This window comes from Chionomys nivalis, chromosome 2, assembly GCF_950005125.1.
Source record: "Chionomys nivalis chromosome 2, mChiNiv1.1, whole genome shotgun sequence".
Classification (NCBI taxonomy): Eukaryota; Metazoa; Chordata; class Mammalia; order Rodentia; family Cricetidae; genus Chionomys; species Chionomys nivalis.
The window spans coordinates 133,745,197-133,772,974 of record NC_080087.1 but is presented as its reverse complement, the minus strand read 5'-3'; the positions used below and the strand labels follow the sequence as shown (position 1 = coordinate 133,772,974).

The 27,778-nt window shown below is 47.3% G+C and overlaps 1 protein-coding gene across 4 annotated transcripts in view; it reads left to right on the top strand.

The window, feature by feature from the left end:
- Nucleotides 1-27,778, top strand: part of Nrp2 (neuropilin 2) — a 116,978-nt gene that overhangs the window by 32,083 nt on the left and 57,117 nt on the right. For all 4 annotated transcript variants that reach the window (XM_057753711.1, XM_057753703.1, XM_057753693.1 and 1 more), the window contains exons 3-8: nucleotides 3,079-3,260; nucleotides 9,226-9,456; nucleotides 10,416-10,571; nucleotides 12,113-12,282; nucleotides 14,829-14,984; nucleotides 27,187-27,331. In XM_057753711.1, coding sequence (XP_057609694.1) covers nucleotides 3,079-3,260; nucleotides 9,226-9,456; nucleotides 10,416-10,571; nucleotides 12,113-12,282; nucleotides 14,829-14,984; nucleotides 27,187-27,331 — 1,040 coding nt within the window. The remainder of the gene's footprint in view (nucleotides 1-3,078; nucleotides 3,261-9,225; nucleotides 9,457-10,415; nucleotides 10,572-12,112; nucleotides 12,283-14,828; nucleotides 14,985-27,186; nucleotides 27,332-27,778) is intronic.

Genomic DNA, 27,778 nt, shown 5'->3' with positions numbered 1-27,778 from the left:
CCAGACTTTTGTTTATGTTTTTTATTCTATTTTTAAATATTATTTACTGAGTAGGCTATGTGAAATTCTATTCCTGGGTTTTGGGACATGCCACGTCTCACAAGGCCCTCATTCTGCACACCCCAACTCTGAGAGAAGGGCAATAAGGCGACAGTGGAAAAGAACCCACACCTGTGTCTGCTAACTTCGTTTCCACTTATTGGGTCTTTGAGACAGACTGTTATGTGGTCCACATTGACCTTGAACTCTGATCCTCCTGCTTCAGCCCCCAAGTGCCGGGATTTTTGACAAATTCCATTATGTTCATCCCTGCTAAATCCTAATGGCTTGTTTTTCTCAACATTTCTGCTTTAAAAACGTAAGGAATGTAGCTTTATTTTTATGTGTCTTATTAAAGAAATGTGAACTTGTAATAATTCAGATAACAGAAGGAAACAAAGAAGGCTCAATCAGCCTGTCAATGACGTGTCTCTGCCAGTATTTTAGTGTAGTTTTTCAAATGCTTTCTGCATTCTTATGCAAGAAGATAATGTGTACATTTTAAAATGGACTTTAAAAATCTGTTCTTTTTGCATTAATAGTATATAATGCAATCTTTGTATAAAAAACAACCCAGTCCTGCCATACTATTTTCTATAGCAACTGAATATTTCACCTTATAAATATAGCAGAATTAGTTTAATCTCCCTGTCTGGTTGGATTTTTCAACACAATGCTATCTATAAAGGAGTATCTTCTCATTTATAATATACTTTAAAAAATTCACGACGATGCCTATACATCCATACATGACCCTTTGATTGTTTTCTTGGCGGAAAAATGTCCTAAGGATTCTGGTTTAAAGGCTACAAATAAAGTAACTTTCGTAGCATTTGCCCCAAAAGTACTTTCCAGATGTTTAAAGCGATTTAGATCTCCACCTTCACTGTGCCAATATCCCCAAGACCTCTTTCTCTTCACACAGGCGGCGTCTATGTATAGGCCTCAACCTCTCTGCTCCTGGGCAATCGGTGGGAGAATTCGACAGACTGGTTAGCTTTCTTAAGCAGAGTGCCGGACCACACAGCCATTCTTCATGCAGATTAGGTTCAGTCAGGCAAAGCTCAGGACTGAAGGAGATGGCTCCTAATAGCTCTCTTTTACGGTTGCAGCCTTCATTTGAAAAGTATCTGCTCAGTGTGTGTGCCAGTGTCCGGGTACCTTGTGAAGCCAGAGGGCAATCTTGGGCTCCACTGTATCCAGACTTAGCTGGTTTAAGAGGCTCCTGGTCAGGTCCTCATGCTTGGACCCCAAGCACTTTTCCCTCTAAGCCGTCTCCTCAGCCCTATTCCCCCTATTTTTTTGAGGCTCAGAAAGATTCAGTTCTTCTGCTTTGAAAAAGAAGTTTTTAGTGGATATAGCTTTATTTTACAAAAGGATGGCTTATTAAAGAACTGTAATTTGGGCTAAGAAATGGAATGCAACCCCCCCATCCCCCCAAGTCTGACCCCAGGTCTGGGACCTGGCACCCAGAGAGGGAGTTCGTGAGCAGTAAGGGCTGCTTGACTTGTGTTCACACAGCTTGGTGCGCCTCTGCTCAGCTGACACCTCTGGCTTAACTAGGAGAGGAACAGCAAGGAGGGATTTTCCAGAGGGGTTGGGAATTTCCCCTAAGAGCAAACAAGTGTCTTTTCGCTTTTGTTTTGGAATTGAGGAAGCTTACTTTCAAAATCAGTACTATCTCCCACATTGAAAAAAATCCCAGATTTGAGTAGCTCCTCCACCTCACCACACCCTGGGGCCTTTGAAATCTGGCTGTCTCACCACAGCTCAGGTGGACGCCCCTACCTCACCAGCTCCACCTCTTTGGAGGAACCCAGCACCAGCCTTGCTGTGGTTGCAGGAGTCCATCCCTCCAGGGCCTCAGGAGAAACTGGCCCTGGTAACAGACTCCTTCTTCCTCCTTTACAGCCCTATTCTTTCAGAAACGGCTGAGCAACCTGAAGTATGGCCCCTGGAGGCTGAGGTTCCAACCCCTTGTGCAGGCCACCAGCTCCCACAGATCTGTGTGACAGGAGAGCTGTAGGCCACACCCCAGAAGGGCTTCATTGTCAGCATCTTTCCTTACCCACACGGAGGGAATTTCTTATGTGTTGATGGGGGGGAGGGGAAGAGGGGGAGCCGGGTTTTGAAGAAGAGTCCCACTTGGGCTGTGGGAGTTAAGTAGTAACTGGAAACGTACAAGTGCAGAGAAGCTGGAGGATCTTTGCTGGCCATGCACCCCAGCTGGAAAAATGTGTCGGTCAAGATGGGCATCGGTCTATGAACCTGGCCAAGAAAGACTGTGAGGCATCTATGTCCACACCAGGCCCATCTGACTCAGTCTGAAAGGAGCACAGGCCACTGATTGGGGAAGACCAGCCAGGCATTGTGGGTGCACAGACACAGTCGCTAGAGAGTTGCCGACTTTGGGGGAAGTTTTTATCTGAGTTAGCTCCAATCTTCTTTGAAACCATGTTGACTAGATAGTGTTGACAGGACCTTTGTAGGCATATCTCAGGGAAGGAGGTAGCCTGCAGATGGGGACACTGCCAAATAAGAACAGGAGGCGATGGCCCAGGAGAACACGAAATCAGGGCAGGGGGCAGGAGAGAAAACACCGCTGAAGCATCCCCAGGGTGCCGGTCCTGATGTGCAATTTCCATCCCATCTTCTCTCGCACGCTGGAGCAGCAGCTGTTTCCTCTGCCTGCCACACTCATCGACTCTCACGTTCAAGGCAATGACAGAGTTAAGGAGAGACAAAGATTTAGAGAGGTCACAATGGAAATAAAAGTATGTGCTGGGACAAACAATGCTTGCTCTGAGATCCTGAGAGAACGAGGCAATGCTCTTCCGTGAACAAGAGATAAGGCCTCCCACCCATGCACTCACTCGGTGTAGCTTGAAAGCAACTTCCCGCGTCTGTGTTTGCCAGTGTACCAAAGCAAGCAGCGTGCCCTTTGTGAATCACTGCAGCACCTGAGTGGCTGAAAGAATGGGGATAATGGTCCTTCCCAGATCTTCAGAATGATCTTTTTGTTCATCTGTCCCCACCTAGGTATGACTTCATTGAGATTCGGGATGGGGACAGTGAGTCAGCTGACCTCCTAGGCAAACACTGTGGGAACATCGCCCCGCCCACCATCATCTCCTCTGGCTCCGTGTTATATATCAAGTTCACGTCAGACTATGCCCGGCAGGGGGCAGGTTTCTCCCTACGCTACGAGATCTTCAAAACAGGTCAGTGGGGTCGGGAATAGAGGTCAGAGATGGGCATCTCGGGAAGGTGGGACATAGCGGGGAGACCTGGTCTGCGGACGGCATCACGTGGGAGGACTTCAGACATCTGGCTTCACTAAGTAGCCGGTGAAGAGATGTCTAAGGTGAACCTAGGAAGGTCTGACAAGAACCTGGAAATGCCTCGTATGAAAAGGCAGGTCAGGTGACTTCCAACTTGAGGGGAGAGATGAGGCACCAATCCAGAGGGTACTGGAGGCGGGGAGGGGTAAATACAAGAACATCTCTTGAAAGAATTGGATTTTTGTGTTTTTAAAATCAGGCTGTTCTTCATGGCTGAACTTGGTTGAACTTTATTCCAACTCCTTCATGGTTTAATACTGTCTTTATTTGGAGTTACATGGTGCAGGAGGACATAATCTTTTCACTGTTTAGGGTTTCTGAAGATCTCACCATGACCCCTAGAATGAGGTCAGTCATTGCTTTTAAATTATGATTCCAAGACATTCTCCTTGGCCATCCATTTACCTCCCCTATACACTGAACTCCTATTTTTTCCATATGCCAGGGAGTCTGAAGAGCTAATGAAAGATATTGGAAATCGGGGCAGAAAACATAACACTGCTTGGGGTTGACTGCTGGACCCAATCTGTCTCAAGGCCGTCCGCTATGGGCAGTCCTAACTTCTGCGGGTCGCTAGGACTGCTCTCACCTGAAGGTGCCACATTAGGCCCACTTCCCTCTCCCTTGGCTTCTGTCTCGTGTTATTTCCCACAATGGCTGAGGACGGAATGTCCTCCATTTCTGACCACTCCTTACCTCAACAGCTCTGCCCCCATCTTTGCGCATTTTCTTTCTTTAGGAGTCCAAATTGTATAACTCCTACGTGGTGTCTGAGTCCAGGTGATGTTGTCACCCTGCCACTGAGAAACCCAAGTCTGGCACCTGTTAAATTCAGTGCAAAGGGAGACATTCATCTGTATTTTTTTTCTTTTTTTTCATTAAATAGTTCTTGGAAGGAAGTGGTGCCTGTTGAAAGTACTTTTTATATCTACTCTGTCTAAATATTTGATGGACTTCTCTGCCTTCGAAGGAAGAATCAAATGAAGGGGTGTGGTTAGCAGAACTGTATTGTGCCAGGGTGGGGGCCCTACGCTATGGTCTATGATGGCCCATCTGCCATGCATTTTCATGTTTCTGGCCACAGTAAGGACTCAGGAACTGATCTGTGTGTCCTTGGCTGGGGCTGGTGTGAGCCCCCTGCATATCTGGATCCACAGCTCTTTGAGTCCCAGTGCAAGATGCAGACCAATGCACCAGCTCCAGGGAGCATTCTCTGCTGTTCTGGAAAGAAGGGATGAGAAGCTTTCCTTGTCCTTGGCTTGTGGGAAATGCAGGCATACAAATCCTCCCCACACAGGTGCTCCATCAGTATTATTGGCGATATTTAAAGGAAGATTGTACTATGACTAAATGTTATGTGAAGACACATGTCAATTGTTACTGTTCTGGAAATGCAATTGAGGAACTCTGTAACCTAACAAAAAAACAGGCCTAAGTGCTGAACCCACTACTCAGTTCTACTGCCTCAACCTCAGAAGGAAATCAGTTCACACAAGACCTTCCAGGGAGCTGGCCAAGGGAGTCAGAACAAGAGTGAGCAAGGCCCTTAAACTCATCTCTGGTCTCATGGCTCTTACCGCAGTGTTTCCCAAAGCATGAAGCCACACTCTCCAGAAAGTGACAGAAATGGAGAACGTTCACTCCATCCATCATACAGATGTGAGCATTAAGAGATAAAACACATGAGGGTAGCATGATTCAGCCTGCTGTTTAGAGGCATGCAGAAGGAGAATTTTAAATAAGGCAGCAAGTTTGTGAAGAGCCTTAAACAATTGTACCCATCAGGAAACATGGGTTGCTTGATCGTGGAGCAGTGGGGCAGCCAATTTTCAGGATTAGGATCACCCCTGGAAGAGATGCTCTAGGGACAGCCCTGCCAAAAACCACATGGCTGGGAGTGGATAAAAGGAGAGAGCCCAAGAGCCTCCTTGGGGCCATCTGGCCCATCAGCAAGGTTGGCTATTGGTATGAAGGTCAGTCCAGTAAAAATAAAACACAGGAATACACAAGGGAGCAAAGCGTCACAAGTGAGATGCTTAGGACGGTAGACGTTCTTCCAGGTAGGAGCCTTGTCTCCTGTCCCAGTTTCCAGAGCTGCAGTCCTGGGAGGAAATACACAGTTTACATCATCCACAGAACATGAAAGAAATCCAAACACACACAGCCATGTTTGCCAGTTAGATTCATAAAAAGAAAGCGGGAAACTGTAAACACAGATACACAAACAACCACACAGAAGGCCCTGGAAGCTTGGCTTTCCCCAGGCTCCGCCACAGGGTACACCGAGGGGCACACTCCTGCAGAGTTACACCGAGGGGCACAGTCCTGCAGTTACACCTACAGGCACAGTCCCGCAGAGTTACACCGAGAGGCACACTCCCGCAGAGTTACACCGAGGGGCACAGTCCCACAGAGTTACACCGAGGGGCACACTCCCGCAGAGTTACACCGAGGGGCACACTCCCGCAGAGTTACACCGAGGGGCACAGTCCGCAGAGTTACACCGAGGGGCACAGTCCGCAGAGTTACACCGAGGGGCACACTCCCGCAGAGTTACACCGAGGGGCACACTCCCGCAGAGTTACACCGAGGGGCACAGTCCCGCAGAATTACACCTAGGGGCACACTCCCACAGGGCTAAGGCAAACAGAGCACACGGCTGGAGTGGAAGGTCTTGGCTGCCCTACAGCAAGGACAAAATATTGTTGACATCACCAAACTGTCTCACCTGGAATAGGGTAAGGCAGAAAAAGATTGCAAACCTAAGCAACCCAAAGTCGCCAAATTCAAAGCAGATTAGAGAAAGAAAAACTTTAAAGGAAAGGGGCATGGGAAGCAGAATCATGTTTATTTTTCTTCTCTTTTTTTTGTGATGTTTTTAGCAGAAATTCAAGATCCACATTTCTCTCCTGTGTCAATTACTTGGTGGCATTTCTGATAGTAAAATTGTAGGACTTGCTCACAGGCAGAGGAAACTCTGAGCCCCTAAATAAAGGCCTGATTCCCTCGCCTGTGGTCAAGTCAAACTCGACTTCAGATAAGGCCATTGTATTTTTGTATCTTCGTATGTATAGGGTCCTCTTCAACTTGCAGGTTATAGACCAGACCGTCCAGGGACATGGAGTTGACATCCTGCATGCCAAAGTCTGAGCACCTGGGGTTGGCATCCTGTGTGCCAAAGTCCTTGAGAATGGAATTGGTTACTACAGCCTTCCCCCTCCCCCGCCATTTCAGTTTTGTGTTGTTTTGCAGTTTTATGAGATAGTTGTCCTAGAATTCAATATGTAACTCAGGCTTGCCTGGAACTCCTGGTAGTCCCCCTGCCTCAGTCTCCTAGATTACAGTGGGTGATGACAGGTATAAACCACTTCCAAACCTCTAGCTTGTATGAGTAATCTCAATAGTGAATTGACAGGAATATTTGTCAACTGGTATTTTAATTTTTTTGTCCTTTTAACCTGATGCAGAAATGGGTTGTGGATCAGTCGAATTCTAGAAGATGCAAATTTTGTGTCTGTTTCCAGGATCCCTTTATTCAGTTGTCATTCTGGTGCTTGGACCATTGCAGTAGAGGAGACAAATACATAATTTTAATAGGTACCAGATTTTTCTGCTTGCAAAGGATAAAACAGTAATGCTTTCTCACCTCCTTCAAAATAAGCCAGAGAATGTACTCATTTCTAACCATTTATCAGACGTACACGTTGTTGGTTTCTTTGTTTGTTTGTTTGGCTGTAAGTACTTAAAGCTGAAAAATTCCTTTCGGTTTCATGCAAGACCTGGGGATCCTGAAACTGAATAGTTTAGGATCTCATGTTCTCTGGGGCCCATCTTGGGCTCTAAATGTCCATTGTTGAAACACTTGTCCCCCTGGATGAGAAGGATCAAAGATACTACCGTAATTCCCCACTCCCAGGGTGACAATGGTGCCCACTCTAGGAAGGGGCTCTCAAGAGGCCTCGGCTGACTCCCAAGTCCCTTGTGAATAGAGAATTGATTTCCAGCCAGCGCCCCGAGAGGCTCCCTGAGAACCCCGTGAAGAAGCCTGCTTAGCATCCTTAAACTCTAACCTTTTCAAAATTCTTCTTGGCCCCCTGAAGACAGAGGGCCAGCTGGCCTGGCTTTCCCAAATTGCATCACCCCAGGCCACTGAGGAAGCCCTCAGGAGTTGGAGGCCTGATGGTAAACAAAGCTGAGGGGGGAGGGGAGGCCACCCCAGCTCCTCCCGTCCAACCCTGTTGCCCACCGGCAGCTCCAGCCCTGCCCTGCTGCAGCTGGATCAGGGAGTGAAGTGCAAAGCCTCTGAGATGTGGTACCCAGACCTCCAAATAAGGCAGGGAAATTTGCTCTTGCTTCTGGTCCTCATTCTACGCACAACCCAGCCCCAAGGGGAAGCACTGCCAGCAGTGAGAAGATCTCCGATGGGTAGGTGGAGATTCTGGAATTTTCTTTGTCGCCTGAGCTACAGGAAGTTACGAGCCTACCCCAAATGTACGCATACTTATTTGCATGGTACCTTTTCCAAATCACATTTTTGTAGCTATCGATCGGGAGACTTGCAGAGGGCACTGCTATGGGAGCCGCAGATAAAGATATCGCTGCAGGCTAAGAACGGCATATTGACATCCCATAGTTCTATATCAGTGTGATCCCCAGAGGACACTTCTTGCCAGTAAACACCTGGTTTATTGAGGATTTCTGTGTTGGTGGTGGTGTTTTTCTTCATGCTTAAGAGTGTCTATTATCCCCTTCATAAATCCTGCTTCCTTTTCTTATTTTAGAATCCAAATGCGGTGAGGGAAATCTATTGTAATTACCAGCATTTACCTCCCTGTCATTAACTTGTAGCTCTCCTTGCTTTCTCTGTATATGCGGGGTCTCTAGCTTCCAGGCTCCTTTGCTGGCTCTGCCCAGAGGAGCAGTTGCTGGGTTAAGGCACCAGGGCTCTTCTGAGAGGACTCTACCTAGAGGCAGCAGGAGACTGGCGCTGTAATCCTCTTAGTGCTCCTGCTGCCGTCCCAGCTTGCAGCAGGCTGTGCTGTGTGTCACGGTTCATCAGGACACATCCCCAGAAAGCAAACCCAAGAGCTTAGGAGAGAAACACAAGGCCATCCCACCACAAAGGCACCAGAAGCCTTCCAAATGTCAATACACTGCTGCATTTTTCCAAACTCGCCGTCCAAGCGGCCTTTAACATCCTCAACGCCCCACTGTGATCCACCGGCTAAAAACCTCAATTGTTAATTGTCCCGCTACTACAGAGCAGCCCGTTTTAATACAGTCAGGACATGAATGAGGCTTGGGCTCCCCTTTGCCCCTCCCCTGAGGCACCTTGGAGCTCTGAGGGAGAAGGGGCATTTAGCTGGCTGGGGTACAATAGAGGCTAGTGTTGAGGTCAGCCATAAATAAGGGATAACATTGTTTTCCCTGATGGCAACCAGCAAGCCTTCCTTAAGGATTGAAATAACTTACATTTCTGGAGTGAGCAGCTGAGTAATTGAAAGAAGACTCTGTTCTTTCTCTCTCTTTTCACTTTCTCTCTCCCTCTATCTCTTAGCCTCCAGTCCCTCGATGGCTGGTCTCATTCTGGTATACAAAGCAATCAGCCTCAGCTCCCTAATTTCTGTTTAAAAGGGAGGCTAGCTTGAGGGTTTGAAACATAGATGGGACGGGTGTGTTGCTCCAAGGGCCACTTGAGCAGAAACAAAAACCTTGTGAATAGAGGAATATGGACCCAAACATTTAAATAACCCAGAAGCAGAGGAGGCAGCAGGGAGAAGCTGCTCCCTAATGCTCCATCTCTTTCCTTCCCCACTCCCTCCCTACTCCTCTCTCTGGTACATAGGCTCTGAAGATTGTTCCAAGAACTTCACAAGCCCCAATGGGACCATCGAATCTCCTGGCTTTCCAGAGAAGTATCCGCACAATCTGGACTGCACCTTCACCATCCTGGCCAAACCCAGGATGGAGATCATCCTGCAGTTCCTGACCTTTGACCTGGAGCATGACCCTCTACAAGTGGGAGAAGGAGACTGCAAATATGACTGGCTGGACATTTGGGACGGCATTCCACACGGTGAGTGAGTGCTTCTGCTCAGCTCACTTTCTCGTTTTTAAAAAGTTCAGGATCCTAGTCCAGGGAATGGTAGCACCCAAGGTCTTCCCCCTTCAGTTAACTAACCAAGGTAATCACCCACAGATAAACACAGAGCGCTGTCTCCGAGGTGATTCCAGATTTCATCAAGTTGATGATCGACATTAACCCTCAGAGGTGACAAAACTCGAGGTGATGTCCCATTCCAACCAAGTTATTGGGATAAAAGTCAAATGCTGTGACCACATAGAAGGACTTAAAGCCAGGCTGACTACTTGAATGTCTCTGCTGTGCAATCCTGGCGAGTTATTCATCCTCTCAGTATCTTGGCTTTGAAATGATCTGTCATCACTGTTATCATGAGTTCCATTATTTCATTCATACTATTAATATAGTCATAGATGTTGAAAAGGCAGCCATTCACAGCCAAGAAGAGCCGATATAGATGGGGTGAAGACCACACAGAGCTTAGGTGTAATCAGTATTGGAAAGGAAATAATTTGTTCATCTTTGTGGTTGTTCTAAGTGTTTTCTGATATAAAGTATACTTGGTAGCTCTGCAGGAGCAATTTCATCTTGGGAAAAGCATAAAACTTAGGCAGGCAAGTAGGGTCTGGGTGCCAGCTCTGCAATTTCCTAGTAGTGTGAACCGGAACCCTGTACTGGGACTCCTGACATGCTGAAACTCCGTTTTTTCCTCTGTAGAGCAGCAACTGTAGGATGTATTCTGGTTCATCACTCGGGGATGGGAGAATGTAGCCAGCTTAGGGAAAGCACTTTTTAATGTACAGGGAAAATATCAGACATTATTCTTGAAGCACTCCTTTGGTTTTTATGTCAATGTATTGGCAGTGAGGTTCACAATGGTGAGAAGAGAGAAAGCATTGAAAGCCAGTTTTAGATTTTCACTTCCTCTGTCCACATTTTTCCTCCGTATCTAGTTGGCCCTCTGATTGGCAAGTACTGCGGGACCAAAACCCCCTCGAAACTCCGCTCATCCACAGGGGTCCTCTCCCTGACCTTTCACACGGACATGGCAGTGGCTAAGGATGGCTTCTCTGCGCGCTACTACTTGGTCCACCAAGAGCCTCCTGAGAGTGAGTTGGTCATTTGGGAGTCCCTGTCCTGTCTTCTCACTAGGGACATGAGAGGGTACAGGTGAAGGGCTGACCTCTGTGAAAACAGTAGACAGAGAGGCTTCAGACTTTGTGGTGGCTTCTGAGTTCAAGAGCCATGCCTTCTTTCCCAGCCGAGATGAACGAGGAAGGACCAGTGTCCATCTGGTGCTCTTTTCCTTAGGAAAAAACAAACAAATAAACAAGTATGTGTTGTTCCCGGAGAAAACTGTGGACCATCTCAAGCCTCCTTCCGCCCATCTATGGATGGAAAAGGGTTGTTAGGATAACGGTGGAATGATGTTTGTGGAGGCTAACCCTCCTCAGACCTGCACCAGTCCTTTTGTCCCCAGACCTCAAAAGTATCAAGACCATCATGGCGAAACAGCCGTATGTATCTTGACAAAAGTCCTGTAGCTCTCAGTAGAGATTCCCTGGTTAGACTTCAACTTCACACAGGCAAGAAATACAGCTTTGAGAGACTGAGTGCTGGGCACTGTGCATAGCATTATAAAATTCTGCTGAGGGCCTGTTTGGAACCTGCCACCTAAACCACTGGTCTCTCATCCTGAGGCCCATTTTCAAACTATCTACTTCTTGGCCCTACACTTAGAGATCCAAATGGTCTCCTGGAGGACAAAGAGAAGCACTCTGAGATGATGAGACTGAGAAACCCGTGTCTCTGCCGTGGACAGCTTACAGCCTATGTTCACTGCGGGTGCAGCAGCCTGGCCTGCCTGAAAACAAGCGGGCTCTGCTCTGCCCTAGTCTTGGTTTCTTCTTCAGAGGTCCGGAGGGCTGCACGAGAAAGAGTGCAGCCAGCTGTAGCAGGTTCAGCAAATGGCCAGTGCAGCCTCAGAAAACTCTGGTACCTCAGAAGAGTGTCCAGTATTTATTGAACCCGTGTCTGGGCAAGCACTGATCAGTGTCCACGGCATCCAGGTGAAGGACGGCAGTTTTGCTGATAGCACAAGACCAGAATCCGAGTCTCCTAGGTCTGTCAGCCCAGACGGGGGCTTGTATGTGCTCACAGAGAAGTTTCCTAAAGACGGGTGTTTATACTTTGTAGTGTCTGTCTTCCATGCCAGAAATCAGAAAACACTTGTGTGAAAGAGAGAGACGTGCGAAAGTGCCTCTGGGTGTGTGCAGGCTTCCCACGATGGCTGAGCCCACCCAAATTGCCGTGTTCACCTGTACCCCATGGCTGGTGCATCTGGCACCCGAGAGCTTCCATAGCCTGCAGCACTTGTGTTTGAGATGGTATTTTTAATTTATATGATGATTCTTATTTATCTATCGCCTAATTTCTTTTAGGTCCAATTTAGTTCCTTGAAGACCCAGAGGGGTTGTTAACTCTGTGACTTGGTGTAGTTGTTTTTCAAATGTGAGCGTGTAATTAGATTCAGGATGAGGGAGTGCCTGCAAGGACTTGTCCCTAGAAGGAGACAGTGGGGGGGGGGTGAGGCGGCGGCATCTGAGGTTAAGATACCTAACTCTGCCCTTGACCAATCTCCACTCCCCAGACTTTCAGTGCAATGTTCCTCTGGGAATGGAGTCCGGACGGATTGCTAATGAACAAATCAGTGCCTCATCCACTTTCTCTGACGGGAGGTGGACTCCTCAACAGAGCCGGCTCCATGGTGATGACAATGGCTGGACACCCAACTTGGATTCCAACAAGGAATATCTCCAGGTGCTTACCCAGATACTGGTGTGTGTGTGCATGTGTGCGTGCGTGTGTGTGTGTGCACGTGTGTGTGGTGTGTGTGTGAGTGTGTACGTGTGTGCGTGCGTGTGTGTGGTGTGTGTGCATGCGTGTGTGCATGTGTGCGTGTGTGTGGTGTGTGTGCATGTGTGCGTGCATGTGTGCGTGTGTGTGTGTATGTGCGTGTGTGTGGTGTGTGTGCATGTGTGTGTGGTGTGTGTGTGTGGTGTATGCATGCGTGCGTGCGTGCATGCGTGTGTGTGTGCGTGTGTGTGGTGTGTGTGAGTGTGTGTACGTGTGTGCGTGCGTGTGTGTGCGTGTGTGGTGTGTGTGCATGCGTGCGTGCATGTGTGTATGTGTGTGTGTGTGGTGTATGTGTGTGGTGTGTGTGTGCATGCGTGTGTGTTGGGGGTGAGAGAGAATGTGATGTGTGTGTTGATGGGACGGTGGTGTGGTCCCCTCAGCTAGAGTCAAAAGAGGATGCTAAAAAATAAACACAGAATGTACGAGAATTGCATCCATCCATCTGTTCAGTCACCTGTCCCAATGGCCCTGTGCTATGCCAAGCATTGTGCTGTGTGCTGGGATAAGTTTAAGAGGACCACTGCACTTGCCCTTGTGCGGATTAATGGGCCCGAGGAGAGTTGTTTGGCCATGATACTGCTTACCCTATCAGCATCAAAGGAATGTTCCCAAAATAGTTCCAGATCTTCCTCATTCTTGGCACAGGAAGGCATCAGAGATGTGGGAAGAGCATTTTCCTAAAGGCAGGTTTGTTGGGCGCTAGCTGAATATGGCAACTTCTTCTGATCTTTGCTATCTGGAGGGAGACTGCCAGGGAGGTTTTACACATAGCTATCAGAGAACACATGGGAAAATGTCACTATGGAGAACGAGAACTCGCTCCCCAGATGCTCGGCAGCGTCTTTTCAGACTATTGTTTGCTGTCTTCCTGAGAAAGTCTTGCAGCTCATGTTGAGTAATCTTCCTGCCCTGCACACGGGCTCAGCTCTGATCCCCTGGGAAGAAGTAAACAGGGGGAGAACAAACTGCCAGTTCTATACCAGAGCGACGTCTGCATTTATGACACACAGAGACAGCCTTGTGACCCAGGGACAAGCCTGTCCTAGCTCTGATGCGACTCGGTAACCTCTGCTCTGAGACAGATACTGCAGTGCAGATAGCAGGGAAGGGAGGAAGAGCACTTAGAAACTCCAGGGGGCCACGGGGCTCTAACAACACAACTCTCGGGTCATTTGTCACTGTCTCTCCTTCTGCCTCTCAAAAAATCCTTTCATCCTGCAAAGCTTCTAGCAAGTTCTTTGTTGTTACAGTCTATATACTATACTCCTGTTTTCACCCCTTTAATCGTCTAGGTTTTCATTATAGCAATCTACCTTTTCTATGTACAAAAAAGTTCCTGCACATGTCTCTTGAATGTTTCATGATGCCTTGCACACACTGAGTAGCCAAGAAGTGCTTACTAAATTGTCTTTCATCAGTTCACAAACACTAACGCACATAGAGACTGCCACTAAGAAACACCAAAGACCACACTGACAACATCCAGTAATTTCCAAGTGGTTTTGGCATTGTCAGAGGGGAACTACCTCCTCACAGGGTAAAAGGTCAAGACTTGGTGCATAAGCCTAATTAGTTGGGCAGACTCTGCATGCCCTTTGACCCCTTGGTGACCTGAGTGATTACAGACACAACGGAGTGTGGGAATAAAGGGAGAGAAGACTGCTATGGATTGTCACTTCTAGAGAGTTACAGTCGACTGCTTTGGAGTATGCTGTGGGACAATGGCCTTTTATCCTGTCATTTCTATTATTCTTAATAAAACATTGATTGGCCAGTAGCTAGGTAGGAAGTATAGGCAGGACGACCAGGCAGGAAGTAGAGGCAGGGCAATGAGAATTCCGGGAAGAGGGAAGTTTAAATCTGCAGTTGTGACGCAGCCACAGAAAACACAAGATGTGACTGACTCATGAAAAAAAGGTACCAAACCACATGGCTAACACAGACAAGAGTTATGGGCTAATATAAGTTATAAGAATTAATCAATAAGAAGCCTGAGCTACTGGGCCAATCAGTTTATGATTAATGTAGACCTCTGTGTGTTTATTTGGGACTAAATGGCTGTGGGACCTGGAGGGACAGAAACATCTGTCAACAGGAGTAGTGTAGTTTTTTGCCATTCAAGGTTCCTATAGGACTCTTTTGCCTTCATGGTCTGAAACAGACTGTCGGTTAGTTAATGAAGGGGTCATAAGTCTAAGTGTCCGCTAGTTAGAAGAAAATGAATATTATCCAATCAGTTTTGCAAGTGGAAAAAAGTCAAGTACTATTTTTCAAGGAAAAACATCTACCCTGGTAAGAGTCAATTGACTTTAATTGTCCCGTGGAAGTACATAATTGCCGTTCCAAATACAGACCGGTTTGTGAACTTAGCATGACAACCACGTCCTCTGCAGGAAAAGCCAATGTGTTTGGGAGTACTGGGCCCCTTACCTTCTGACTTCTCTTTCCAGGTGGACCTGCGCTTCCTAACCATGCTCACTGCCATTGCAACACAGGGAGCTATTTCCAGAGAGACCCAGAGAGGCTACTATGTCAAATCGTACAAGCTGGAGGTCAGCACGAATGGGGAGGACTGGATGGTCTACCGGCATGGCAAAAACCACAAGGTAGGTCGGCTTCCCCCAGAGTGGGCCTCCGGGGAGTTTCAGGCTGACCCCATGAGGAGCTTTGGCTTAGTGAGGCTCAGAGAACTCATGGAGGCAAAGGATACACTGTTCCTGAGATTTTCCTTTTTTATGTTAAAGTGATTGGAAAACTCCATTTCTCCAGCAGCCTGGCTGCTGTTGCGTTTTGCACAGCAGAGAGGGAGAGAGGAGGGGGACCTATAGAATGTTACCTAAGTGCAAATGAAGGAGAAAACGCCTCCCCCGCTCAAGCTTCCCCACACTGCACAGTACTCAGTGAGCATTTACGGCCTGAGTCTCTTCCACACGCTGGGCTAACAACCACAAAGCTGCATGAACCTACAGTTCAGGAGTTACTGGGGTCTGAAAATGAAAGGACACGAAGCTCTAAGAGGGAGTCCCCGTGTCCCTGAGAAGAACCAGGACAATAAATAATGAGGAGAAATCCTATTTGTTGGGGTTTGGATCTGAACTGGCAATTGTGATTATCGGGGAAGCATTGAACCCTCCCTGCTGGTGCCTTCAGTGTCTGGGGCTCCCAGGCATGCTGTCCGTGTGACCAAGATGAGGCTTTTGTTGTAGTGGGGATGAGTGTCTGGTACTCGGCACTCTGAAAACACGTGGCATTCTGTGTCTGCAGCTGGCAAATGAGCTACATTTGGCATACGGAGGGCTTAGTGGAAACGCTCTGTCTTCACCTAAGAGGGGTCAGGAGCCTCTGTACTGGAAGTGAGCTCAGGTGATCCCTGTCGGCTGGTTGAGTCTCACATCAGGCAGGTGGGGGAGGCATACTGGGAACTCCCAGAGATGGCTGACCCTCCCACGGAAGGGAATCAGAGTGCTGAAAACACAGGTCTGTTTCTCAGCCTTTGCTGCAGTCCCGCCAGGTGCAGGTCTGCAAAGGTATAAAATATCAAAATAAGGCATCTGCGACCAAAAGGGCATCTCTTTGGTCCCTGTCACTGTCCCAAAGCACCATGCTCTCCAACTTACACATACAACTAGAATCCTCGGACCCAGAAAATTCAGCCCTATGATGTTGCGATCTCTCACACAGGAAATGTGAGTTTTTAAAGGAGTAGTTTTTGTTGGCTTTTTTTAAAATCAAAAATCGCCATAGTAACATGGCACCATTCATATGAAAGCATGGTTTCTAGACATTTCCGGCTATCTCTCTTACATACAGACTGCATGTGACCTCATACTTCATGTGACTAGTAAGGAAAGTGAAACATTTAGCACTGGAAAGACACCCTCTCCTTACCTGTGAGCTAGGTCTGTAGCTTGCAGAGGCTGGGTACCAGTCAGAAGGGACTGAGTCAGCACTGGAGGCCACAGGAGCCCAGAGCTGAGTCCTCATCTCACCCCATTCCTTTCCTCCCACTTTCTCTCTCTCCACCCACATTTTCAATAAGAGAATGCTAAAACCTGGGAATTCAGCTAGCAGGTGAGGGCCAGCAGCCAGGTAGGAGTGGGTCCAGGGGAGAGGCATGAGGCTCCCTGACAGTCTCCTTGGCCAGGTTCAATGACTAAGCAGTGCTGGCCAGAGGGACGCTGTAGCATAAGCTGATTTTAAAAGCACACAGATGGACCGAGATGCTATTTAAAACACCATTTGTAGGAAATCTGCTTTTGGAAATACCTTAGCACTGCACATTTTGATAGGATGCCATCCTCCTGGCTTTATCCCGGCTATTCAATTTTGCAGGGAAGATATTCCTGAGCCTGAATTGAGCCTTCAAGTTCTTCAGACTCATCCTTTTCAATGTTTCCAGGTTGAATACATTCTCACTATCTTCTACATCCTCCTCCCACCTTTGGCAAAATGTCTCTCCCCAGTAGGCAGTGGGTAACTTGAGGGTCTTGTTTTTGGTTTTGCGTTAGAGGATCAGTTTTGCCCACATAAAAGGAGTTGGGGCAGAGGAAAAGCCCTTTCTCTTTCCATTAGAAACACATTCTCCTGGTACTTAAAATGAGGAAGGAAACGGAAAGCCTGCCAGTTAGGCTCACCCCATTGTGCCTGTAGTGGGAGGCCAGGAGGCCTTTCCCTCCTCTTCCCCGGCAAGGGTGCTCTCAGCAGCCTCTGCATTAGCAGGTCTCCCCCAGATAGCTGTGTTTACTGTGCAGTTCCCTGGGCTGCTGGGGTTGAAATAGTGGAGTGAACCATGCCAAATAGATTTGTCAAGTCTGCCGTAGTTTGATTTGATGCCATGACAGGGAGGCAGGAGGAAGGCGGGGCCCGGAGAGCAGGGAGGCTGCAGGGAGGAGCTCATCCACGGCTGGTATTACCACCGAGTTTCTCTTTGTGGTTTCTGGATGCTGGGCACTGTGCCAAGCCCTCTGGTGTTCTGTGGTGGGTTTGAAAGTACAATTCAGACAGCAGGACTTAACAGAAAAGCAGAACAGGGAAGGATGCTGCAGCGAGCTGGGCTTGAGAGTGCAGAAGGAGGGTTGGACACCACCTCCCTTCTCTGTGCGTAGGAAGTAGAGAGGGCACAAATTTGGAAGCTCAGTTTCAGTTCCCTGACCACCGTCAACACCAATGCAGCATATCAAAGACCAGGGAACTGGACAAAGCAGAGAAAAACAAGATTAATGAGCCCTCCAGTTGGTGGCAGAAGGCTGTGCTGTGTCACTGCGATTTTCACCCTGCCGGGGCAAGGCAGGGTCTAAACGGATGCGTGGTGCCTTTCTTCTGCCTGCCGGGAGGTGCAGAAGACCAAAGAACCCTCTTCCAGCCTCCCTAGTCGGCGGCGAGCAGCCTCTTTTCTGTCTCTTTATGTTCAACAGGTATTCAGGAGGCTCACCACAAAATGTCTGGTCCATGTTGCTGGCAAAATGCAGCCTGCTTACGCAGACCAAGTGCAGAACCCCCCCCCCCCCCATCCTCACCCTGCTCCACATGCCAGAAGTAAGGAACCCAGGACTTTATATAGGCAGGTCCTCCTTATGCATATTTAGGGTGCAACCACAAAGCAGAGAGCCCACAACCAACCCGTGTGCTCCTTCAGATTATACAAATTACTTCACATATGTCCCTTCAGAAACCACAGCAGAAACTACCGCCTTTAGTTTTCCCAGCTGTGTGAGTAGCATCCCAGATACAGGCACAGAGCTGTCAATACAGTGGTAAGAAACTTCGTGTGTCCATGTGCAAGTGTGTATAATTACAGGCGCAGTTTCATGCATACACAACAAGAAAGGTGCACAGAGAACGGCGGGAACAGCTCAAAGGCATCAATGTTTGGTCATCGTCCTTCCCTCCGCTAGGACTCTGAACCCACAAATTTACCAGAAAGCTAAGCCTGTGGAAGGGGTGGAGTCGTGACTGTCCTTTTAGCTGCCCTTTCTATTGCCAGTGTAGGCAGCTCATATTGTCATAGTTTTGGTTACCATCCCCTTATGTATGCTCGGCAGCTTTTTTCTATTTGGAGGTGGGGAAGCAACACAAAAGAGATGTTCTAATCCCTGATGTCCAGGTTTGACGATAGAAAAGATAAGGTAGAATAAGCCTTGGGCCTGCGGTTCTGCAGAATGACCCAGTAATAAGTGGCAGAGACACGCCAAATTCACATTAATGCAAGAACAAATGCTAGGAGGTTCTGCAAACGCTCAGGCACCGACTTAGTTGCTCAGAAGTTCATGACGTTTCCCAGGTGAAGTTGTAGCTCTGAACCTAAGCAGCTTGCCCCAGGGACAGGAGGATCTTGGAGTCCCCAGGAAAGGCAGTCCTGGTCACCAGGCTTCGGCATGGAAGCAGATGCTCTCGCAGTCTGTCCCAGGACTTGTCCTTGCCTTCCGTCCGTTCCTGGCAGCCAGGAGGCCCAAGAGATATGCGCAGCCTGGAGTCCCTGTTGACTAACAGAGTCTAAAACTAGTCTGTGCAGTTCAGGATTCAAAGCTAAGCATTGTGTGGAGAATTGGGGCTCCACCACAGGATCCTGAAGATGGAGTTTAAAGAAGTTGCTATTTATTTGATTTGGCCACTTCCCTTCAAAACAAGTGCTGCCGCTTCTAAACTCTTCTGTCCTGTATTATTTTCTTAATGAAAACAAATCATTTTGTAAATCAGAGACTTGGAAAGGGGAGTGTTCGAAGGTCACACCCCAAGCTCAGGGCATCTGCCGTGGATCTCTGAGGTGGTGGGCAGTGGGCCTTGGCTGTCTTAGTGTTCACAGCCGCCCCATGCAGTGGCAGAGGCACTGGTATAGGAGGAGCACCTGACCATCTGCAGAGGGAAGGTGCACCACAGATGCAATCAGAACACAGAGCTCCCTTGAGCAAGCTGTCAATTTAAAATGTAACAGATTCCCATGGGATATATCTCTGCCTCTTTTAAAACACAGACGGGAAGGGCCGCGAGAAGTCATCCAGGCCTTGCTGCCTCAAATAAATGTCTCCTCCCAGCTTCGTTCTTTATCTGGGTTGCAATTATTTCCTCCAATTAATAATTTTGAGGATTTTTTTAAAAAGCCTCTTCATGAATACTTGTCTTTATTCCTTTTGTGGTTTGTCTTCTTGATGTTGTTCTTCTATAAAGACAAGACTGTGACTCAAACCTCAAGCTAAGAACATCAGCTTCCAGAAACTGTGGGTCTGAGTGCATGATCTAAACACGGTCGGTGATATGTACTCTGAAGAGGCAGGTGCCCTCTCCGAGTTCAGGTCCCCAATTTGTGCGTCCCCTCCATTACGGCTGAGAGGAGTCCAGTGTGCTTGATAATTCAGTTTGTCCTTCATCCATTTGTCAGGGGATGAGCTCAGACCTTTAGCCTCTCTACTTAGGAAGCTCAAGGGAAAATTTCATTATACATGCGCTGGAACGGTTCTCTGTCAGGCTGCTACTAGCCAACTTCATCCAGGTCCCCTGGGTGCTGAACTGTCTCAGAGCTGAGGCCAGCCTCCCGGACACTGCCAGACTTGCTGCTGGCTTCCTTGTGCTCCTAGGCCAAGAATGTGCACACAGGTTCTGGGAAAGAAGTGCCTGGGATCTGGGACTGACTGTAGTTGGCCATTTCTGGTGAACCTACATAGGCAGGAAGGGGAAGGCTTCATCTGGTGGATTCTTTGCCCTCTGTTCACTGCTCTGTGGCTGTGGAAACTGGTCCTGGAAGTGACATGTGGGTAGTGATTGCTGTTTGAGCTCAGTCCTTGGTAAGGTTTGGGTTGTTTGTTTATTTTGCTTTGTTTTTGTTTTGTTTTTGATTGTTTTTGTTTTGGGCTCTCTCTCTCTCTCTCTCTCTCTCTCTCTCTTTCTCTCTCTCTCATGTGTATGTGTGTGTATGTGTGTGACTTTCTCCTGCCCACTTTAAAGAAAGAATGGACACAATGACTGGTGGTGTCAGAACGCTCTCAGATGTTGAGGGACTTCACCCCTGATGAAGTGTCTGCCTTCGTCCCTCCCTGCATCTTTCATAAAGGTGTATGATTCTTTTCCAGCCTGTTCCTCAAATCATTCCTCCAGCCTGGGTCCCCATGTGTCCTCCTCTCCTCTCCTGTCCTCTTTTCTCTGATGCTTTCCTGTCTCAAATCCTGAAACCTTAATCCTGTTAGTAGGCTGTGTTCCAGGGCTCAGCGTCTCCATGGGAGTAACATGATCTTGCATTAAATGCAGAGGCCCCACAAGGCACACACAGATGGGGATGTGCACAAACCACCCACCTCCACTCACCCCCAGAAGAAAGCAGTCTGATGACAAAAACAGCCTTACAGTAGGGGAGGAGGAGAGCAGAGGTCATCACAGTCACAAATGAACATTTGGTTATTAAAGAGCTCCTTTACCCTCCCACTCCCAGCCTTCCCAGCCCTCCCTTAGATGGAATAGATAGATAGATGGATGGATAGTAGATAAATAGATAGATAGATAGATAGATAGATAGATAGATAGATAGATAGATGATAGATAGATAGATGGTAGATAGATGATAGATAGATAGATAGATAGATAGATAGATAGATGATAGATAGATAGATAGATGGATGATAGATAGATAGATAGATAGATAGATAGATAGATAGATAGATGGTAGATAGATGATAGATAGATGGATGATAGATAGATAATAGATAGATAATAGATAGATGATAGATTGATAGTTAGATAATAGATAGATGATAGATAGACAGACAATGTCTGCACACACATGTACGCGCGCAACACACATACACACACAAGCACATTCCTTTTGACTGCATCTGGCTAAGTTCCCACGTCCATTGGAATTAAGGCAGCTTGTTTTAAAATTTTGGTTATGGTCTTTAAGGAGGAGTCTTAAGAGAGAAATGTCAAGGCTGTGATCTGCAAACAGAAAGGGAAACAACAAAGCTTTACCATTACTTCCCTCAGTGCCACGGCCCCTCCTTCCACCTTGCCTGTTTGGTACAGCAAATTAATTAAATAGAATGCCATTCATTGAATAACCATTTAGTTTTATGTGCAGATGTGATGAGTGGTTTAGGAGAAAATGCGAGACAACAGGACAAGAGAGGAGGAAGGCTCCTGGCCCCACATCAGGATAAGTTGCTGCACTTCCTGAGGTGGCAGTGGCTTCCCAGTTCCCCCACTCTTCTTTCCTGGCCTGCTCTGCTCTTCTCTTAGATCTGCACCAAACATAGTGAAAAGGAGAACTTTGGATGCAATGAAACATTTATTAATGGGGAGAAATCATTTTTAAGAAAGAAGTCATCTGTATAAATTCTACCTCAGAGTCGAGCATAGAATCATCTTTGAAACTTGCTTCTGCTTTCTTTGCAGTCCCTGGAGCTGATAGAGTTCAGATGTTTACAGCCACCTAGAAGTAAACAGCAGACTCGATCCATATGTAGAAAAGAGATAGGTAGATTCTGAATTTTTCCCTCCTTGGACACCACATTCATGTGACAAGCAGCTTGCCTATCAAAGGGCTTTCCAAACTTAGGAAGCTCACACAGCTACTAGGCCTGAAAAGGTCTCTGCTCTCAAGAGCTCCACAACTTTTCCAGAATATTTTCCTTAGTCCTTGAAGCAGGCATAATGACCTATAGCATCTACATTATCCCAGACATATGGATGTAGCAACAGATGAATAGGACATAGGAGAGGGTCTTAGAGTAGGCAGCACATCTCACTTGTAGGGGCCGGGAAGAGTGTACCATCCAAGCCAGGCCAAAGCTCCTATCTGTACTTTAAAAAATACATAAGGAAGGCCAGCAAAGGCAATGTGGCCAAGACTAGGAATGGGCAAGAAACAGGGAAAGGAGCTTAAAAAATCATCAGTGATCTCATCTTGCTAGATAAATGGATTTTTTTCTTCTGCATGATATTATATAGTCCATAAAACCCAAGCCTGGGGGTCATGGGCCTGGTGAACCTGTGCAGACTGTTTCTTCCTGGGGGTGTTAGATGACAAGGGACTGAGGCGCTGGACAGCAGCTGACTCACATGGCAGAGGTGAGAATCAGAAATCCATTTTATGCTGCCCAGTTTCCGATTCTGTCCTACTGAAAATAAAGCAAAGGCCTCGAGAATCAATGGGAAAATGTTGGATTATGTTCAGAATTCAGCAAGACACCAAGTGGTTACCAAGTCACTCTGAGCCCTGAATTGGTTTTTGAACCTAATTTGCACAGAACAGACGCACTCAAAGAAAGCTCTTTGTTCATCATAGCTTTTTAAAATATAATATACATATACATATTTAATCAATGACCCCCAGAAAGCTAAGGTCAGTTTGAACACACTCCTGGCCTTCTTTCGGGTAGTAAAGTAGCTGTATCCTATTTTTCTTTTAAAAAGAATAAAATGTATATCCTCTTCGACATCTAGCTTTTAAAGCAATTGTGAAAATTCTATCACTGTGTTTGGTATGTTCCCATCTTGGCATAAGACATATGAGCAATCTATTGATTTTCCCCACCATTTCGGACACCTCACTGCCAAAGTTCGGCTTGACGTTTTTAACCACAGCAGGACCTAGAAGTGAATGGCCTTCCAAACTGGAACTCTCCTGATTGCCCAAAGGCCCAGTGATGACTTGGAACTTAGTTCCCACTCCAACATCTGGCCTAGGAGCAGGTCAGGTCTCAGGCACTGGAGCAGGTCACAAGGGCTGCTGGGGTGCAGTGTCTACCCACAAGCTTACAATGACTTTATCTTCCTAAAGGAAAATTAAAGTATCTAAGGTTTATTGATCAGCCTATTGTGATTTAGTGAGTCGGCAGAGAATGGGGAATAAAACCAATTTCCTGGCATTATTTCCCAGGCATACTGCCTTGTGATGCCTGAACTGCAAGCCAAAAATCCATCTTAGGGAATTTGATCAGAAAATAAATGACAGGTGATTCTAAAACCACAGAGCATTGAGAAAGTCATAAAGATGTATAATATATGATAGCATTTACCAGCTATAAATAGGAGAGATGGGAGATGCAGGGAGAAAAATAGAGACCTTGTAAATCTACTGGGTCAGGAGAAATAGAAACTGCTTAATATTTCATTAAAATGGATTTTCATAAATTGCACTTTGACATCTTTGGACAAAACACAGTAGATAAGGACTAGGGTGTTCTTATTCATTACTCTTGGTTATTAATAATTTGAACTGTTATTGAACCAACACATCAACAAGGTATATCCTGCCTATGAATGGAACACTCACCATGTGTTCTGGGCACCATCTGAAGTGAATTAAATAGCCGCAGCAATTGCCCACAACAGCACTTAGATTATAAGGAACAATGGGTCATTCAAGTGCCCTTTTACAAAGTGGATGTTCTTAGAGGAGCTCAAACCGTGAAGACTCTTGTGGAGAAAGCTTAGAGTTTGTGGGCCAGAGAGGGAACCAACAAGTCGACTTCTGCAGAGTCCTCACTCACAGTGAAGGACAATGTGGCCCGAGGGAGACAGAGACATTTGCCCACCTTGTGCTCCAATGGCAACAGAGTATGGCTCCAGGGTTCTGACGAAGTGGTGGGGTCCGTTTTGTTTTCTCTGCTGCACTCAGAGTGAGAGGCGTGCAGAAAGTTCCAGAAAGGTGCTGGGTTTTTTTGTTTTTTTTTCTGCAGAGAGTCTGGAAATGGGGCAGACACAGATACACGGTCAAAAGCCAAAACATAAGCAGTAAGGACCTAAACTTGGAAACATGGAGAATAATTTGAACCTAAGTTCAAAAGAGGCATTGTTTGCTCCCTGAAACTGGAGAAGAATGAGCAAAACTGAACAGCAGAATAGAATTCCATGGGAGATGGTTTGCTTGTCTCCCATCCTGCCTGACGCTACGATAGGTGGAGCATGAGGCCCTCCACCCAAAGTTCGTGGTCACGTGCATTCATAGGGAGAAAACCCCTCTCTGACTGGTGCGTCTGGACATGTTCACCCCAGTGCCCACATGCGGCACACTTACTCCTGTGCTGCCCACTCCCAAGGATACTCCAGCTATGCAATCACTTCCTTAAGAAGGGATGCTCGGGAGTCAGGCACGGCGGTATGTGAGAGTAGTATGTGCCTGTGATCCCATCACTCATGCAGCTAAGGCAGGAAGATTTCAAGTTCAAAGCCAGACTAAACTACATCAGGAGTTCTGGGCCAACTTGGGCTATAAAGTAAGACCCTGTACCAGAAAAGGCAGAGGGAGAAGGAGGAGGAAAGAAAAGGCTTCCTAGGACTGTCTGCCAAGGCTGAGAAATGAAGGGGGTCAGATAGGATAAAATTGGATATTAAAAACACATAGAGCATGCTGTGTTCCTAAATGGTACCAGCATGGTGTATGTGTAGTGGATTAACAGCTGTGTGTGAGTTCAAATCCTTTCAGCTCTCCAATTATGTATTTATGTGCCAACGGAAGCCACCTCCAGTAGGAACTGCTTGGTGTCTCCTGATGGAGGCCACACACAGTCACCATCACAATCCACAGGGAAGATCCAGAGGTGGTCCCCAATGCTCACAACACCCGCCCGAAATCAGCAAAGTGTGTCATTTGCTGCTCCCTTGCCAAAACAAAAAAACCCAAAATTGCCTCTGTTGCATGCTGAACCCTAGAAGGACTGACTCATGGTTTGAACATGGGTTCCATTTCTCCAGCCCTTTCCCCAGTGATGTAGAATCATTGTCAGACCCAGGAAGCAAGAAATGGGAAAGGCGAGGCTAGCTCTTCCCTGGACCGCATGCTCCTCTCAAAGATTAGAATATCAAGGGGTCAGGCAGCTCTCCTCACAGGCCTCTTCCAGGTGCTGACTCTGGCGCATCTCCCTCTAAATCCTTCCTCTCCCTTCTCTAGCCTGCTCTTCTCGCCTCCCCCCCCCCATCCCCTGTCTGCAGGCAATGTAGGAGCAGCAGCAGGGGTAAGCCTGGGCAAGAGGAGTGGTTCTTCTTCTGTCCCTGGGTCACAAAGCTGCAGAGGGAACCCCAGTTGCATTAGGATCCTGCATGGGAGAACTACCTAAGGGGTAGAGAGACCAGCGAGCAGGATGGTTGAGTAGGGTTCTGTCAGACAGGGTTTCGCACTGTGGGTTAAGCTCAGCGGACTGACGACATTTGTTTCCTTTTTTCCCACGTGAAACAAGCTTCTTCCCCACTTCATTTGGTTGCAGAAGGTGTGAGGCCTCTTGCCCTTTCTCCTGTCCTCTGTGGAGTGTTCTTAACTGCCTCTACTTTTGGCCTCAACAAATGGAAAATATGGAGAGTTCGGGGTTGCCAAATGGCAGGGCTCACAGTTTATCGAGAAGAAAAGCCTGCATTGTTGGCTGCCTGTAAGCTTGCCCCCGTCTCCACTGTTCCCAAAACCATTCTGTAGTGGGACTGTAAACTCCACATGGGATCACATCACTCCTGTGACTTTACTTCTCTTTAGCCCGCGGTAGGACTTCTAACTGCCAGCTAGACTGTTGTAAATTCGTCAGAAGAGATAAGAGTTCACAAAGGAAAACAGACTTGAATGTCATGGGTCCACACAGGGATGTGTGAGCCTCAGTTTTCCCATCAGTAAAGTAGAGGTTGTGAGTGTGGTATTCAGACATCATGTTGACAGTGGCTGGCTTCATAGGTGTTCAAATACACTAGGTTTCCATTTCTCTTGTCCCTCTATCTGTCTGTGGCCTAAACACCTGGAGGGTACTGAGTGTTAAGAACTAGAGAGCATAGTTTCCCTGTGCAGGAAGCAATGTTGGACCAGGAAGACTGGCCATGAGCAAATCTACAAGGTCCTGTGGTTGCTATATGTATGACAGGCATGAATTGGAAATGACAGTTGGCTGCTTGTTTCTTCCATCCACCATTATCCAGGGAAAGGAAAGAAACCCCCATACTCTCGCTCGAGTTACTTATTTTTAAGGGGAAACACACAAATACATAAGAGTCCATATGGCCACTGTTGATGTGGGCCATCTGGTAAGCTGGGGCTTGTGCCTACCATGTTAGGTCAGAAGCCACTCCCAAAAGCCTTTCCGCCCATACGAGAGGCCCCGGTCAGCTGGGGACAGGGATGGATTTCATTACAGACTGCAGGCTAAAGTAGGAGGAAGCTGGAGCATGACTCTTAAGAGGCTGCCTCCAACAAAGAGGAGAGAGAACCCAGAAAAGTGTTGACTGACAGAAGGTACAGGGTAGACGGCACCCCTCACCCCTCGCCCACTCAGAATGGGGAAGTGTCTAAGGAGTTAACAAAAACAACAGTGAAGTGTTGTGCAGTTAGAAAAGTCCCTGCAAGCCCCCACCCCCGTGTGCCCACACCGTGAGGACGAGGGAGTGTCAAGTTCAGGCTGGAGTGTGAGGTCTGCGGCCCTGACAGATGACAAGTCTACCTCCTTTGTAGTGAATGCTCTTTTTTCTCTTTCTTAGCTTCTGAAGTGTTTGCTTTTTGAAAGCTCCTTCCTCTGTTTGCTCTCAGCCCAGAAGCAAAATATTCCTTCCTTCCAAAACTTTTTGCAAAGTTTGCTTTTTTTGTTTTCAAGTTAGAGCAGAATGAGAAATGGACTTTTTTTTCCCACAGCTATTCTAAAAAGCTCAACGTGACAAAGCCCCTGGTGGTTTCCAGGCTGGTGGCTCTCTGACTGCTGCAGCGTGGCCCTCTCTGACTGCTGCAGCGTGGCCCTCTCTGACTGCTGCAGCGTGGCCCTCTCTGACTGCTGCAGCGTGGCCCTCTCTGACTGCTGCAGCGTGGCCCTCAGAAACAGGAGTTTCACTGGTTCCGCTCTTCATCTCACCTTGCAGGTGTTCCAAGCTAACAATGATGCGACTGAGGTGGTTCTAAACAAGCTCCACACGCCCCTGCTGACAAGGTTCGTCAGGATCCGCCCACAGACATGGCACCTGGGCATCGCCCTCCGACTGGAACTTTTTGGCTGCCGAGTCACAGGTGAGTTGAGGGGTTCCGGTGAGACCGGAGAAACAATTCTAAGCTTCTCCGCCTCTTTCTGAATCGACAAGATTGTACCGTGTGACCTTCCCAAAAGGAATGCCTAAAAGGTCAACTCCCATCAGACTTAATCCTTTCATTCATTTATTCAACCCTCCATTCATCTAATGTGTTTTTATTATGCTAGAGCTAGTTCTGCTTAATAAAATAAACTGAAGGATAATTTGATACCCAACTCTCGTCCTACTATAAGTGTGCTATCGATTATTCTTAGTAGAACTCAGTGGCATAAGTCTTGTCATTTTCCTCACTTTACACAATAGGAAACCAGAGTTAAGGAACTAAATCCCAGCAAGTGATGGCACCAGGGTTTGAACCTAGATAACTTGCGTCTCAAATAGTGCCCTCTCCTGTCTCATGTGGAGACCAAGGTCTAGACATGGTACT